At 38.4% G+C, this 17,913-nt stretch overlaps 1 protein-coding gene across 1 annotated transcript in view; it reads right to left on the reverse strand.

The window, feature by feature from the left end:
- MYBPC3 (myosin binding protein C3) overlaps positions 1-17,913 on the reverse strand; it is a 104,442-nt gene that overhangs the window by 24,137 nt on the left and 62,392 nt on the right. The window contains exons 14-19 of the mRNA XM_058161819.1: positions 16,900-17,005; positions 15,924-16,090; positions 14,989-15,154; positions 13,309-13,415; positions 7,699-7,728; positions 7,120-7,256 (exon numbers count right to left, since the gene is read on the reverse strand). Of these exons, the coding sequence (XP_058017802.1) occupies positions 7,120-7,256; positions 7,699-7,728; positions 13,309-13,415; positions 14,989-15,154; positions 15,924-16,090; positions 16,900-17,005 (713 nt within the window). The remainder of the gene's footprint in view (positions 1-7,119; positions 7,257-7,698; positions 7,729-13,308; positions 13,416-14,988; positions 15,155-15,923; positions 16,091-16,899; positions 17,006-17,913) is intronic.

Raw genomic sequence — 17,913 nt, forward strand, 5'->3', positions numbered from 1 at the left:
CTTACATGGAGTTGGGAAGTAATGGAGATTTGCTGCCAAAATGAATGGGAAGTTTTGCAGGGTTTTATGCATATTTGTAGCTATTATTAAGTCACTTTTGTCTCACCCCTCAGCCTCTCAGATTCACTCCAGTGTTTTGGCAAAACAGTATATGCATAGAAGGGCATAAAGTGTAAGAGTTGGGAAATATTACCTTTTACTTTGTACTTTTTTTTAAGAAGTGGAGAGAAGGATGTTTGTTTGTGTACAGATTTGTAGGAAGGCATAGTTATTTAGTTATTCACCACTTTGAAATAACATTGAGTAAATGCCACTGACACATTCTGTGCAAATATTAGATCATGTTGTGTTTAGAGCCAGTCTCAAGGATTTTTTAAAACTGGGTTTAGAATTAGGAAATGAAAACTCAGGAGGCTGGGAGGAAGGGAGAAAGGGAAAACTATTTTCACCCACAAAAAATGTGGTCTAATTCTGCTTAAAAGTGATTGTGTTTATAAAAGCTGAATCCTAATTGTGAATTATTAAGATCGATACATCCAGCTGGCAGTTCTTCTTGGCATTCCAAATACTATTAAGGACCAGGCCTTAATAGCAATAGTAATAGCACTTAAACTTATATATCGCTCACAGTGTTTTACAGAACTCTCTAGGAGGTTTACAGAGTCAGCAAATTGCCCTCAACAATCTGGGTCCTCATTTTAACGACGTCAGAAGGATGGAAGGCTGAGTAAAGCTTGAGCTAGTCAGGCTCGAACTCCAGGCTGTGGGCAGAGTTAGCCTGCAATACTGCATTCTAAGCACTGTGCCACCAAATGATTTAAATAAAATTTTGTGTACTACAGTTATGCAGAAAAATAAAACAGGTTCAAATTCTATGCTTCACTGATCATGAAAGATATGAGATCCTTAAGTTAAGAAACTTTTCTCACTTGCATTGAATTGCAGCACAAGCACAATCCTGTAATCTCTTCTGATGTGTCCTCATGCAGTTGCCACCCTATATCTGAAGCAGTCATCCTTAGCTCTATCAGCATCAGAGAAGTTTCTCCCCTTTGGTTCTGCTATGGATACTGTCTGAGATGCTTTATTAACAATTCTGGTAGGATCAGTCTGGCATCTATTGGCCAGCTTTGGTATAGACATTGCCCCTTCATTCTGGTCCTAGAGCAGTGTCTACGGATAGTGGGAGAGTCTATTTTTCGCAGAGTGGATTCTCTCTGTTTAGTCATGAAGTCTTTGAGAAGGTCCTAGGTTTAAAGAATTGGCTTAGAGATTTCACTAGTTGGGATAGAAACAGAGCTATAAAGTAAAATACCCGCACCTATTATTTGAGTTTTTAAACAGAGGTAAGTGTGCTTCTGCAATAGTGCTAACCCTATGTCCCAAGGGAGCCTAATAATGAGCAAATAACACTTAATAATTGGACTTCTGAATGTACATGTGCAATAAATATTTGTGCAAACCCCAAAGGTGCTTTTTCAAGAGGCAGCTGGACTTTCTGATTTTTCTTTGAAGACGTTTCACTTCTCATTCTTGGATGAGAAGCAAAACGTCTTCAAAGAAAAAGTTTTGGGACAACTATGACCTGGATGACTGAGAATCTCCGTAGACATTTGTGCAAAATCAGCATGAATTCAGGTAGGGGACAGATTTATTAAAATGTGCTTCATCCCTATCGCAATCTCCATCTCACATTAATGTGATATGAAGAGAGAAAGTGAACTAGCATTAAAAATACATACCAGAAGAGGTCAGCCTTGTTCTTTCGAAACATAAAAGGTAAGCAAAACATCTTAAAAGTCATTTAAGAGTTAATAACACATACTTTTTTATTATTTATAATCTATGAAATAATCTAAATGTATAATATACATTTTTTTGAACTTCTGACACCTTGTAAAAACTGAAAACTATTTATTTATTTATTTATTTATTTATTTATTTATTTATTTATTTATTTATTTATTTATTTATTTATTTTTATTTATTTGATTTTTATACCGCCCTTCTCAGGCAAAAATAAAACAGATAATACAATGTACAATTTAAAATGTAATTAAAAAACTTATTTTAAAATTAGCCTGAGAAGTAAAAATATACAATAAACTAAAAACCCCATTTAAAATTAATTAATAAAAATTTAAAATTAATAAAATTCAATTCAAGCCAGCCCCGCGCGAATGAAAAGATGTGTCTTCAGTTCGCGACGGAATGTCCGAAGGTCAGGTATTTGGCGTAAACCCGGGGGAAGCTCGTTCCAGAGTGTGGGAGCCCCCACAGAGAAGGACCTTCCCCTGGGGGCCGCCAGCCGACATTGCTTGGCGGACGGCACCCTGAGAAGTCCCTCTCTGTGAGAGCGTACGGGTCGGTGGGAGGCATGTGGTAACAGCAGGCGGTCCCGTAAGTACCCAGGCCCTAAGCCATGGAGCGCTTTAAAGGTAATAACCAAAACCTTAAAGTGCACTCGAAAGGCCACAGGTAGCCAGTGCAGTCTGCGCAGGAGCGGTGTTATATGGGAGCTACGCGTAGCTCCCTCTATCACCCGCGCAGCTGCATTCTGGACTAACTGAAGCCTCCGAGTGCACCTCAAGGGGAGCCCCATGTAGAGAGCATTACAATAATCCAAGCGAGAGGTAACGAGCGCATGAGTGACTGTGCACAAGGCATCCCGATCAAGGAAGGGGCGCAACTGCCGAACCAGGCGAACCTGGTGGAAGGCCCTCCTGGAGACGGCCGTCAAATGATCTTCAAACGACAGCCGTCCATCCAGGAGAACGCCCAAGTTGCGCACCCTATCCTTTGGGGCCAGTAACTCGCCTCCAACAGTCAAAACTATGTTGTTTCATGCAACCATCAAGAATTTTGGAGCTGCTTGTAGATTAACAAGAATTAGAAGTAATTATATACTTTATGTATTTTTAGAAAAACCAAGAATTTTAGGTGCCAAAATACAGTTCCCAAATTGGGCTCAGTGTATCCATGAATGAGTTTATCTGAAAACATATATGGTAGGTTTTCCCCTTAGCTCTCTAAAAATACTCAAATAAATTTAATAAATAAATAAATATGGTCTATAAAATGGTCACGGATAAGCCCAGCTGTGGATAAACAGACATTCAAATTTCTAACCAAAATACAAAGAATGAGCCACCTGCAGATAAACCAATTGTCAAAATTAAAACAAAAAATGTTGAGGTATTTAAAAAAATGACAGTTGTGTTATTGGCAGATTGGCTTATACCAGGGATGAAATCCAGTAGGTTCTGGAGAACCAGTAGCGGAAATTTTGGAGAACCGGCAAATGCCATCTCTGGTTGGCCACAGAGTTGGATGGGAATGGAGATTTGGCAATATCCTTCCCCCCAGGAGTGGGGAGGGAATGGTGATTTTGCAGTATCCTTCCCCTGGAGTGGGGTGGGAATGGTGATTTTGCAGTATCCTTCCCCTGCCACACCCACCAAGCCACACCACACCCACCAAACCATTCCCACAGAACCAGTAGTAAAAAAAAATTGGATTTCACCACTGGCTTATACACAAATATATATGGATTTTTAATAATTTACAATTTCTTATATGCAATCTATTTATGTAACATACTCCACTGTAAGTCTCATTCCTTTCAAACCATCTAATAGATATGCTTAAAGTACACACTTCCTAACCATCTCCACAAACCGGAGAGTCAATGAGAGAAAGTATCTTTAAAAAATCTGTCTGCCTTAAATAACCATCTCCATCAGGTAATAGTAGCTATCTATAAAAGACTATTGCTGTAATAGCCTATACTGATTATTGCTGTATAGTCTATACCAGTGGTCCCCAACCTTTTGGGCACTAGGGACCAGTTCACTGGAGAAAGTTGTTTCCACAGATCAGAGGGGGCGTGGTTTTGCATGCTGTCTGCTTCCTATGGATGGAGCTTCACTTGTTTGTGCGGCCTGGTTGTTGGTATGCCGTGGACTGGTGCTAGACCCCCAGGGGTGAAATGCTACTGGTTCACTCCAGTTCAGGCAAATTGATAGTGACAAAAACTACCGGTTCAGGCAAACCCGTAGTAAAAAAATGCTACCAATTTGGGTGAACTGGTAGTTAGTTACTGGTTTGGTTTAACCAGTGGTTTAAAAAGCTACCGGTTTGATTAGTTGATCTACTCCTTGCTGTTCTACTTACCTTCCCAAGCCTCCTTTTGGCGTGCGCCGCGCATGTGCATGCACACAGCGTACATTTGGCATGCACTGTGCATGCGCACCCAGCAAATCGGTAGCGAACCCGTTCAGATTTCACCACTGCAGTCCCCCCACCAGGGGTTGGGGAGCCCTTGCCTATACTGTGTCATGGAAGATTGTCGGGAGAGGGAGCAATAAATTGCAGCTGTCATCTTGATTTTTTTAACTACGTTCTTTGGACACTACTGCCTGTTATGGATGCCAGTCTTGCCCCAGACTTTTGCAAAGATGTTGTCACATCACAATACAGGTACAAACATTGAAGGCTGACCATCAACTTTTTAGCTTCTGAAGTACCAGTTCCCTGAATCAGGGCTTAAAACAAAGATTAAAACAAAAACAAACTTGGTTTCTCTTGATATTCAAAGTGCAGCTCTCTGGTTCTTTCCCACTGTCTCCAATGGCTGTGACTAACAGGAATTGAATACCCAGAGGACACATGAAAGGGTTGTTTTACCTTCACACAAAAGAAGGCAACCCTTTGATTTTTGCACAATTAAGGCAAAGATAGAAAGTGCCTTTCTATGCTGGTTAATTTCATTCAAACATCTGAGAAGTCATTCTGTAATCTAAACAAGTCATACCTATGCACAGGAGGAGAGTTATACTTGATGTTGTTTCCCTGAAGGGATATTAATAAAACAGGAAAGGGATTGGTTTTGTGATCAGTTAGAATGGCATGGGCAGAACAAAACTCCTCAATCCTTATAGCAGCTCTTTGAACGATAACATGACTTCAATAGAAGTGATTCAAAATGGATGGTAGGATTAATCCTTCTAGCTTGATGCTCAATTATTTTAGGCTACAAGAAAGGTGAGTCAGAGTAAATTATCAGATAGCAATCAAAAATAAAACTCCTTTGTACCTGTTCAGGTTGTTAAATGAAATGCATTTGAAGTACATGAGGATTTATCCGGTACCAAAAGGTGAGGTCCAGAAAATCCCATAGCTGCTTAAACTTATATGAGCAGGAATAATAATAAAATTACTGCAGGAAAAATGCATGCTTTTCAAGAGTTCATTCAAGATTTCTGTTGTATTATCTATCCCAGGGGTCTTCAACCTTTGTCCCTTTAAGACTTGTGGACTTCAACTTTAAGTCCACAAGTCTTAAAGAGACCAAGGTTGGAGACCCCTGATCTATCCCCCCCCCACATTTTTATTTTGATTTTTCTTTATACTCAGCCAGTATTCAAATTCTCCTCCACGTTTCTCTCCCTGAACCCACAATATATCAACAAATATCTTGATGATGAAGTACAAGAAGGGTACCATTTTAGCTGTATGGACATTTACAGATGAGTATTAGAAACAGAGGGAATGAATAAGCTTAGAGCCAAACCAAATTTTTATTTGCCAAGATAATGTATATGCTTGGAGAACTAAAAAGAAAACATTTCTATAATATTTTACATTAAAACTATATTATCAGGTTAATAATTCCTTTGAGGGGGTCCTTGGTGCTCCCTGAGATTCGTTATTTTCTTGTAGAAGTTTCATTACCCAAACCAGGTAACATCGTCAATGTATTACAAGAAAACATTTTTTTTAAATTTCTTTTGTCACAACAGTATACACAAACAATTGTCATAGATAAAACAACATGTCTTGAAGAAAATATATAAGTAAAAAATATGCATCAACTATATTAATTTGATATAATGAAGGGAACAATAGGACAGGAATGGTAGGCACTATTGTGCTCTTATGCACGCCCCTTATAGTCCTCTCAGGAATGGGGTGAGGTCAATAGTAGACAGTTTTTGGTTGAAGATTTTGGGATTTTGAGTAGAGACTATGGAGTCAGGTAATGAGTTCCAAGCATTAACAACTCTGTTACAGAAGTCATATTTTCTGCAATCAAGTTTGAAGCGGTTGACATTTAGCTTGAATCTATTTTTTGCTCTTGTAATATTGCGATTGAAGCTGAAGTAGTCTTTTATAGGAAGGATATTGCAATAGATGATTTTGTGTGTTAAACACAGGTCATGTCGAAGTCAGCGAAGTTGTAAGTTTTCTAATCCCAGGATTTCAAGTCTGTTGGTATAAGGTATTTTGCTGTTTTTGGAGGAGTGAAGAACTCTTCTAGTGAAATATTTCTGGACTCGTTCTATTGTATTTATGTCAGAGATGTGGTATGGGTTCCAGACGGATGAGCTGTATTCAAGAATAGGTCTGGCAAATATTTTGTATGCTCTAGTTAGTAGTGTAGAGTTTTTAGAAAAGAAGCTGCGTAATATTAGGTTTACAACTCTTAGGGCCTTTTTTGCTATCCAAGCTAAGAGACCACCAAGGACCCCTCGTTTCAACCTTGACTTACAAAAATTCTCCTTTATTGGTAAGAATTCCTTTATTTTTTAATCAAGTACGAAATTTGTAATAAGCCACATAGGCAGCCATGATTTAAAGCAGCAGCCCCTAACCTTTTGGGTACCGGGGACCAGTTCTGCAGAGAAAGGTTTTTTGGAGAAAGCATGGTTTCAGGTGTTGCCTGCATCCCGCAGATGGGGCTTTGCTTGTCTGCGTGGCCCTGTATCTGCCATGCCATGGCCCAGTACTGGTCTACAGACCAGGGGTTGGGAACAGGGGTGAAATCCAGCAGGTTTTGACAGGTTCTGGAGAACCGGTAGTGGAAATTTTGAGCAGTTTGGAGAACCAGTAACGGAAATTTTGAGTAGTCGGCAAATACCACCTCTGGCTGGCCCCAGAGTGGGGTGGGAATGGGAATTTTGCAGTATCCTTCCCCTGTCACACCCACCAAGCCACACCATGCCCACCAAGCCATGCCCATAGAACCGGTAGTAAAAAAATTTGGATTTCACCACTGGTTGGGAACCCCTGATTTAAAGAACCAGCTATGAAGCCCTGGCATTTTAAGACTGGTATTACCTTGTTTTTTTTCTGCCAAATCACTTCAGGGACTGGGTCCCCTGAGATGGGTACATCAAGTCTCAGCTTATTTCCAGCTACCACAATAATGGTGTCCGGAGTTTGCCCCATGCAGTCCAGATGAATTTTGGGGGGTTCTGCAGCAAAAGCATAGAAACCATTTCATGACATAAACAAGAAAAGATCCCTTTTCTAAAATGGGATATATGTGTGTGTGTGTGTGTGTGTGTGTGTGTGTGTGTGTGTGTAGGTCTTTGGTTGTTTGGATTTTCTCCCATGTAAAATTGGAAGTGTCTTGGCGACGTTTCGACGAAGTCTCATTCATCATCTTCAGGCTTCAACTTCGTGCTTCTGGGAGCAAGAAGAAGCCTGAAGATGACGAATGAGACTTCGCTGAAACATCGCCAAGACACTTCCAATATATATATATATATATATATATATATATATATATATATATATAGAGAGAGAGAGAGAGAGAGAGAGAGAGAGAGGGAAAATATATATATATTTTTAGATATATATAAAAAAATATGATTCTCATTTCAAAGATCAAATTTAAAAAAAAGTTGTCCTTACCTTGTCTAGGCACAAAGTCAATCTTAACCTCTGCAACAAAAGAAAGTGGGGGAGAAGGAAAATGATGAAATTGTTTGGTAGCTACATATTTGAAGCAAGCATCTATTTTTTTAAAAAAAAAAATAATGTATAGTGAAAGAATGTGAGTTGCCAAGGAGACTGTGTGAGAGGACAGAGAAGGGGATTGCAAAGCAGAGTAATAAAATCAATGCAATAATGATTCAATACTGTCATTAAGTTTGATGTATAATGGCTCCAATGCCATTGACTCCAAAGACTTGGTGATCGGAAGGAGATGGTGAATTGTCAACGGGCAGCCTAAAGCAGGGGTCTCCAACCTTGGCCACTTTAAGCCTGGCGGACTTCAACTCCCAGAATTCCCCAGCCAGCTTTGCTTTGCTTTGCTTTGCTGGCTGGGGAATTCTGGGCGTTGAAGTCCTCCAGGCTTAAAGTGGCCAAGGTTGGAGACCCTTAAAGTGGCCAAGGTTGGAGACCCTTAAAGTGGCCAAGGTTGGAGCTAGCCTAAAGGATAGCTCACCATTGACAATCCACTGTCTTTTTAATTGCTGCCCTTCTAACATGTTCCAAAATTTCAGCCTGTCCCTTGTTTTTCCTCTAAATATCTAAATTGTGGCTGCAGAAGACCTGAAAATCACTACGCTGTTTTGTCCCGGCAGCATGAAATAATATTTGATGAAATGTTTCTGGTTTAATATTTTCTAAGGTTTAACAGGCTTCAAACACCTACAAACATCCATAGCTGGGCAAAGAGAAAAAAAAATATCACACAAAGCAGTGACATTGAACTTTTGAATCCATCCATTGAATCACTGATAAACATTTGCAATGAAATAAGTTTTTCATTATTCTTCTGAAACTATGTTCCACTGCTTGATTTTTCTGGACCATCATGGTCATACATTTGTGTTTTCAAAAACAGTGTAACATATAATTAGCATATGCTGCCTGCAGGAGTTGGTCAAAGATTTCCTTTATCACTTTGATTTCTTGATTGCTTTTCATATCTTCAGACTTTATTCTCTGATCTCCCCTTCAGGTCTGTTTCTCATGCACTTATAATATACATGCACAGATTTACAAAATACGCAATCTGTCTTATATATGCCATTATTCAGTAACTGTATTTCTACTGTTGCCAACTTATTAACAACATTCATCCTTTTGGCTTAATAGATCCGTACGAAATTTTCCACCCAAGAAAGGAACATGGCAGTATTTTCCCTGATTCACTCTTTCTTCTATTTGCCTTTCATCTTTATACATCCTTCCAGAGAAGCCTGGGAGGTGACTTTGAGTGGGGAAGGGGGAGCAACATGCAAAAAAAGGAAAGAAAAAGAAAGCCACCCTCTTTTCCTGCCTCATTTCTTCTAACAGAACTCTCCCAAATTGAAACTAGTTTGCTGAAAAAAGCCAGCTAAACAGCTGGTAGTTTGTGGACTAATTTTCTAAATTGTTAGATAGAAAAGACAGCTGTGAAAATATTTACAGACCCCTCGCATCTTGGACATAAGTTGTTTCAACTCCTGCCCTCAAAATGATGCTATAGAGCACTGCACACCAGAACAACTAGACACAAGGACAGTTTTTCTCCAAACGCCATCACTCTGCTAAACAAATAATTCCCTCAACACTGTCAAACTATTCACTAAGTCTGCATTACTATTACTATTAATCTTCTTGCTTGGTGTGGTAATTTGTGCATTCAGTTTTATTTGGTTGCATATAGTTCTGTAGCGTTTTTAAAATTAGCTACATAGCCCTTTTGTTTCTTTTCCAGAGGATCTTTTTAGATTGAAGCTTTTTATTGATATGGGTAGTTTGCTTTTCCTAATCTTGATGGTAGTTAGTGGTACATATAGTTCGATGACTCTGTTGATTTCGGTAGAAAACTCTATAGTGGTCTTCAGCAGTTATACAGGTTGAGAACAGATTTTGCCAGTCTAGAAATGAAAGATCATTGTTTATAGAGTCATAATTGGCTTTTTGAAGTTGTAAATGGGAATGCTATTGATATGATGGTTAAGTCACAACGTATATTAAGATGGAAGTCAATCATGCAATGATCACTGTTGGAAAAGGGTTCTCTTATTTGTAGTCCATAAATGGTATTGTTATTGTTGCAGAAGATGAGGTCAAGGCAGTTGTTTAGTCTTGTATTATTGGTTACAAGTTGTTCAAGACCTAGGTTAGTAACAGCGTTGTATATTGTTGTGTGGATTGGATCAGTTGTACTTTCGTTAGTTATCCAGTTGATGAGAGGTAAATTTAGGTCACCCAGGAAGATGAGTGGATATGGGCAAGAGGCAGCCCAAGTTAGTAATGAGGTTAAAATATTAGCATGAGTAATATCGTAGTCGGGGGCTCTGTAGCATAGAATGAATCGAAGTGCGGTATTAGATGATAGATCACATACAATAGTTTCAGGAAGAGAAAGTTTGTGGGCAACTTGTATGTTTTTTAGATTAAGTGACTTTTATAGAAAATAGCCACTCCACCACCTCTTCGGTTTTCACGATCTGAACGGTGAACTTGATATTCTTTGTTTAAAATGATGGAATCAGGGATGGAAGAGATTAGCCATGTTTCGCAAATAAATATAATGTCAAATGTACCACTGTTTAGCAGGAGGATAAATTCAGGTAATTTGTTAAGAATACTTCTTGCATTCATCAATTTACATTTAAAATCTGTAGAAAGAGGTGTTAAAGAGGTAAGAGGCGTGCATACCTAGTTTTGAATGTTAGTTGGTTGAGGCATATGTATAACTGGTGGTTGTATTGGAGGTTGGATGGGTGGATGGAAGTTTTGGGTAGTGAGTGCTTGGATGTTGGGTACTAGACTGTTTGTTGATAAGGTTTGTTGGATGGATGGTTGAAAGGCTGGTTGGAAGGTTGGTTGGATGGATGAACGGATGGCTGGTTGAATAGTTTGTTGGATAGCTGTACGGATGGCTGGTTGAATGGTTTGTTCGATGGCTGATTGGATGACAGTTTCGATGGATGGTTGGCTGATGGGTACTTGATTGGTTGTTGGGATGGCTGGTTGGATGTTATGGGTGATGGGGGGTTTGGTGGTGAATTTTTGATTGAAGGATTTAATTTTAATGCAATTGGCACGGTAATCAATATATAGGTTTGATTCACCATTATCTTGTCTTCGTTTAAGCTCAGTGCGGAGTTCACGAGCGTATCCGCTGCAGGAAAGATAGATCAGGCGTGATCTAAGTTTACTGTAGGCAGGATTAGATTTAGCAATAGAGTTGATGGTATATATGAACTTCGTTTGCTGTTCTCGTTTATGCAGATGACTCTGCAGAATCTTGGTGCTATTGATCCGTCACTGTTTTTATATTCAGGACCATCTCTGGAGACTGAAATAATTTCATTTGGGGAGATGGATGATGAATTATAATTTCCAATTAAGTTTTGAATTTTGGTGATATCGGATTCATTTGTGTTATCTAGACCAAATAATATTGCATTATTTATTTTTTGGCCTCTCTCTAAGGCATCTCTAATTAGTTGGTCAGTAGTAAATTGTTGTTTAGGTAGGGTTGAAGGATCAGTATTATGTAAAGGTAGATGAGTTGGGAAGAGATTTAGATCAGTCGAGAAATCATTTTTTTGTGTTGTAATTTGTTTTATCAGATTGGTGAAGCTTTGTTCTATAACTGATAGGATTTTTTTTTTCTAAGTTTTGTTCAATGGCTAGTATTCTTTTTTCTAGGTTTTGTTCAATAGCAAGTATTCTTTAAGCCTGGCGGACTTCAACTCCCAGAATTCCCCAGCCAGCTTTGCTTTGCTTTGCTTTGCTGGCTGGGGAATTCCACCAGGCTTAAAGTGGCCAAGGTTGGAGACCCTTAAAGTGGCCAAGGTTGGAGCTAGCCTAAAGGATAGCTCACCATTGACAATCCACTGTCTTTTTAATTGCTGCCTTTCTAACATGTTCCAAAATTTCAGCCTGTCCCTTGTTTTTCCTCTGAATATCTAAATTGTGGCTGCAGAAGACCTGAAAATCACTACGCTGCTTTGTCCCGGCAGCATGAAATAATATTTGATGAAATGTTTCTGGTTTAATATTTTCTAAGGTTTAACAGGCTTCAAACACCTACAAACATCCATAGCTGGGCAAAGAGAAAAAAAAAAATCACACAAAGCAGTGACATTGAACTTTTGAATCCATCCATTGAATCACTGATAAACATTTGCAATGAAATAAGTTTTTCATTATTCTTCTGAAACTATGTTCCACTGCTTGATTTTTCTGGACCATCATGGTCATACATTTGTGTTTTCAAAAACAGTGTAACATATAATTAGCATATGCTGCCTGCAGGGGTTGGTCAAAGATTTCCTTTATCACTTTGATTTCTTGATTGCTTTTCATATCTTCAGACTTTATTCTCTGATCTCCCCTTCAGGTCTGTTTCTCATGCACTTATAATATACATGCACAGATTTATAAAATACGCAATCTGTCTTATATATGCCATTATTCAGTAACTGTATTTCTACTGTTGCCAACTTATTAACAACATTCATCCTTTTGGCTTAATAGATCCGCACGAAATTTTCCACCCAAGAAAGGAACATGGCAGTATTTTCCCTGATTCACTCTTTCTTCTATTTGCCTTTCATCTTTATACATCCTTCCAGAGAAGCCTGGGAGGTGACTTTGAGTGGGGAAGGGGGAGCAACATGCAAAAAAAGGGGGAAAAAAAGAAAGCCACCCTCTTTTCCTGCCTCATTTCTTCTAACAGAACTCTCCCAAATTGAAACTAGTTTGCTGAAAAAGGCCAGCTAAACAGCTGGTAGTTTGTGGACTAATTTTCTAAATTAAGTTAGATAGAAAAGACGGCTGTGAAAATATTTACAGATCCCTCGCATCCTGGACATAAGTTGTTTCAACTCCTGCCCTCAAAATGATGCTATAGGGTTACACCAGAACAACTAGACACAAGGACAGTTTTTCTCCAAACGCCATCACTCTGCTAAACAAATAATTCCCTCAACACTGTCAAACTATTCACTAAGTCTGCATTACTATTACTATTAATCTTCTTATCGTTCCTATCACCCATCTCCTCCCACTACAGACTGCATGACTGTAACTTTGTTGCTTGTATCCTTACTGTATCCTATCAGTATACAATTTATATTAATATTGTTTCCTAGTATGATTTGATTGCTTATTTGTACCTATGACTATCAATAAGTGTTGTACCTTATGCTTCTTGATGAATGTATCTTGTCTTTGTCTTGTCCACAAATTCCTTGTGTGTCCAATCACACTTGGCCAATAAAGAATTCTATTCTGTCCTGTCCTGTCCTGTCCTGTCCTGTCCTGTCCTGTCCTATCCTATCCTATCCTATCCTATCCTATCCTATCCTATCCTATCCTATCCTAATTATGTTTTACTACTCTGTTTGGTTTTTGTTTTTGTTTTTTGCAAATAGTGGTGTTGGAACTGCAATATTATACAGCTTAGTATAATAGCTTAGTTATGAAATGGGCATTTAAAAACAGACAGGCAGATAAACCCTGCTACACATTCTGACCTGATGTTAGAAAAGAGTCCATGAAACTTACCCAAAAAACGCAGATGAGCTGAGAGATTGTATGCAAATCCTTGAGGCACAAAAGAATAATCAGCTTCATCTTCTGGAGTAACATCATCGATGGTTAACTTATGGATTCTGAAAAACAAATATTTGTCACGGATGAAGGTGAATATATATGTCCCAGGATAATGTTGGACTTGGACTTCAGTAAGGCATTTGACAAAGTAGATCATAACTTACTACTTGATAAAATAGAAAAATATGTGTTAGGCAGCATCACCACCAGATGGATTCATAACTGGCTGACCAACTACACTCAACGTGTAGTCCTCAATGGAACTACATCCACATGGAGGGAAGTATGCAGTGGAGTACCCCAAGGCTCAGTTTTAGGCCCAGTACTCTTCAACATCTTCATCAATGATTTGGACGAGGGGATAGATGGGGAACTCATCAAATTTGCAGGCGACACCAAGCTAGCAGGAATAACCAACACTCTGGAAGATAGGCTTAAGATACAGAAAGATCTTGACAGACTTGAACATTGGGGGCTATCAAATAAAATGAAATTCAATGGTGAAAAAAATAAGGTTCTACATTTAGGCAAAAAAAACCAAAATGCACAGGTACAGTAGATGTGGTACCTTGCTCGATAGTGGTGGCTATGAGAGGGATCTTGGAGTCCTACTGGACAATCACTTAAATATGAACCAGCAGTGTGCTGTAGCTGCCAAAAAAGCCATAATAATTTATTTTCATATCTATCATAGTCACTGATATTCAAAATTGGTTAACTGATTAAGGTGGGCCAATAATTCCAATATCAAATTAAAATTAAGAGAAGATTAAGAGTGTTCCATGAAGCACCTTGATAGATTAAAACAGGGATCCCCAAATCCCCTTTCATGGACCGGCACTGGTCTGCAGCATGCCAGAAACTGGGAGGCACAAACAAACAAAGCCACATCCATAGGATGCAGGCAGCACACAAAACCACGTCCCTCCAATCCATGGAAAAAACTCTGTCCACAGAGCAGGTCCTTGGTGTCCTAAAGGTTGGGATTTTAGCAGGGGTAGAGTATCACTTATTCAAAAATTTCCATTATATACAATATTAGACCGCTGCTGCTGATTCAGTCTTTCTGAATATCCGGAATGTTAATTAGTAATCCAATATTATCAATTATTTCTTTTTTGAATATCTTTTCATCATAAGAGTAAATATCAAAGAAAAATAATACAGACATATGGCCAGGCCAATATTTTTATAACTCAGTGTGAATGAATTTTTTGGCTGACATAAATTTTTAAAAATTAAACAGAGACCCATACAAACACAAAATAACCAATAATAGGAAAAAAGACACAGCAAAAATCAGAGAAAAATAAAAGTTAAGACACTATATAAAGCAAAAACAAAAGAAATCTTAAAATACAACATCTAATGTTAGCATTCTTATTTTTAATTTTCAATATTGAAAATCCAAGAGACCATATTTAAATGTTCACAATATCTGAAAAAACTATTAATTACGTGTGCATCTTCTTAAAAAAATGAAAAAATCATTTAGGATTTTCAGCTTTCATATATTTTTCTCTTTTTTTCTGCTTGCAATTTATGGGGAACTTTAAAGCGCTTTTCTCACACCACATAAGTAATCCTGGGAAAATCAATGTTCTATAACCACTGTAAAATGTGATAATGTACCTGCCAATATGAGAGATTTTAATCCGATTGTTTGGGATGACCTCTTTCCCATTTTTCAGCCAGATGCCCTTCACATTCTCATCGGACACCTCACATTTGAACACAGCCTGGTCTCGTGCCTTCACAGTCAGATCTGCAATACTTTGGTACACCTCTAGCTTCTTTTCTGAGATCGTGAATTGGGGAACAAATCAACATGATTGCAACAGGTCAGAGGTAGGAAACACCCAAAATGTAGATATTGCTTTTACAAAAAATACATTAAAAAGCTAAAGAAAAAAAACACCTCTTCCAGAAAAGGTGAAATAGGAAGAGATATTTAGGAATGTTTGAGAATTTAGTGTAATTTGATATATAAGGCAGTGCTGTTATCAGAATATGTGTTACATCCAGTGGTGGGATTCAGCCAGTTTGAACCTATTTGGGAGAACCAGTTGTTAACTTTCTAAGCAGTTCGGAGAACTGGTTGTTGGAAGAAATCTTATTTTGTTTTTTTCCACTTTACAGGTTTAATCCTGTAAGGAAGGCAGGAAGGAAACATTCTGATGTTGTTTCTAGCCTAATCTTTATTGCCCTGCTTAAAGAAACTGACTCTCTGGTTAACCCTTATTACATTGTACCAGCTAAGGTGAAGCGCCCATTGATGTGAGTGACGCTGTGGGTATTCCTTGGAACCCTGACATGACGTTGAGTTGGCCACGCCCACCCAGTCACATGACCACCGAGCCACACCTACCCAGCCGGTCATTAGGGCAGAGAACCGGTTGTTAAATTATTTGAATCCCACCACTGGTTACATCCAACATCAACATATAATGCATGATTAATATACAATGTATAATTAACTATTCTATTACTAATCATTATTGTTACAGAGAAGGCCATTACCAATCTCCATACACATTTTAAAAAGCATATTCTTATTTATTTCTCACCTTGTACAATCAATTCTGCAACAGACTCCCCACCATTAGTTTTGACCTTGTAATGCCCATTATCTTCCTTGGTGGACTCATTGATGATGAGGTAGTGCTTTTTACCATCCTTTTTGAACCGATATTTGAATGCCTCTTCTCGAGTAAGCTCTACACCATCTTTTTCCCTGTGGATATCAAAGTATCATTGTGATGATGATGATGATGATGATGATGATGATTTGTGTATGGCGCTGTTACATTAGCCAGGAGACCACAATGCAGAGTAGTAGTTTGGCTGCCAATTTTACCAGCTCTGTTGTAAGACACGCTCACGTGCTTCCTAAGGTAAGCCACAAGGGGACAAATTGGTTTCCCATCAGAAAGAACGACGAGTATCTCTTTCTGAAGAAGTCACCTAAGGCAGGGGTCTCCAACCTTGGCAACTTTAAGACTTGTGGACTTCAACTCCCAGAAGTTCAACTCCCAGAATTCCTGAGCCAGCTTTGCTTCAACTCTGGGAGTTGAAGTCCACAAGTCTTAAAGTTGCCAAGATTGGAGACCCCTGACCTAAGGTCCTTTCCCTTCCCTCGAGCCTTATAACCTCAGCTCACCTTTCCAACAATATAAGACAAATGGTGACTACCCATAGGTTTTTATCCCTAGTATTCTGAAACACGATTCCTCTGTTTTTAAAAACCTTGTTTGAGTTCAAAAAGCTAAGTAGTTGGGATTAGTTGGGTATTTGATAGGAGACCACAGGTAATACCAGAGCAGTAGTCTCGACTAGGAAGCCAGAATAAAATTCTTGAAGAAGGCAATATGAAGCTGCTTTTGTGTTGCTGCCTAGAAGACCTAATAAGCATGTCCCTGAAATCATCAAAAGTTGAGCTCAGTTAGAGGAAATCTTAATTTTTTAAAATAAAGCTCTCTGACTAGTTTAGAGTATAGTTCCCCCTCAACAATGAAGGTTTTCCCTCCATCCCCTTTACTTTACCATTTCACAGTAGCCCCATCTTCAGAGACTTCAGCTTCAAACTCCACTCTTTCCCCAACTGTGACCACATGGTCTTCCAGAGAATGAGTGATCAGGATTGGAGGCTCTAGAAATGAGATGAGAACTTGATTTCAGAATGGAGAATATGACAGGCCTAAAAACTAAGATTGATTCATGGTGATTCTTCCAAGCCAAGTTCTTTATTGTTTCTACACCTATAGACAGAATCTTGCCAGACTGAGCACTCTACTATCTGCATCTTCTTTTTGTTTGTATTGATTCCCTCCCACCACTTACATATTTTATGAACAGATTATTGACCAGATATCCAAATACACTTTACATAGCTTCAATTTCTGCCAAAATATTCTTTTTCCCTACTTTTTATCTTGTCTTAATATTTATACTTCTTATATAAACAATATCACGATCCGCCCTTAAATCCTAATTTCTTAACATTATTTCAATTAGTTATCTTATCTGTTGTTAATCATATATATTCTCTTTTAACTTTCATATTAGTTCGTTCTTCATCCTAATAAATTTAAGTATACTCAAGGTTGCCCTTCTACCATTCTATCTCCCTTATTTTACAACAATCCTTCTTCTCCTTCTCCTCTATCTGCATCTTCCATATACTCCACGAACTATTAGGGAGGGGCTATTTTGACATCTTTCTCTTTCTCTCATGCAAAATATTTGGATTGAGTTGTTTCTTATTCTTCTGGAATGCATCCCATCCCTGTGGGATCCACTCCTCACTACATTCCATTACAAAAAATAAAGATAATTTAAATAATTTAAAACTTTAGCATTTGTTTCTCAAACTTCTAAATTACATTTATGTGGAATAAGATTTATTTTCTTCTTCAAGACCAAGGACAGCATATTCCTGTGCCATTTAAGAGCATGAAGCTTTTCTGAGAAGGTTACAAAAATCTCAGACAAAAGAGAAGACCAGAAAAAGAATAATAATGAATCCCATAATTTTTCTCTTATTTGCTTCTAAAAGAA

The sequence above is a fragment of the Ahaetulla prasina genome, chromosome 1 (assembly GCF_028640845.1).
Source record: "Ahaetulla prasina isolate Xishuangbanna chromosome 1, ASM2864084v1, whole genome shotgun sequence".
Taxonomy (NCBI): domain Eukaryota; kingdom Metazoa; phylum Chordata; class Lepidosauria; order Squamata; family Colubridae; genus Ahaetulla; species Ahaetulla prasina.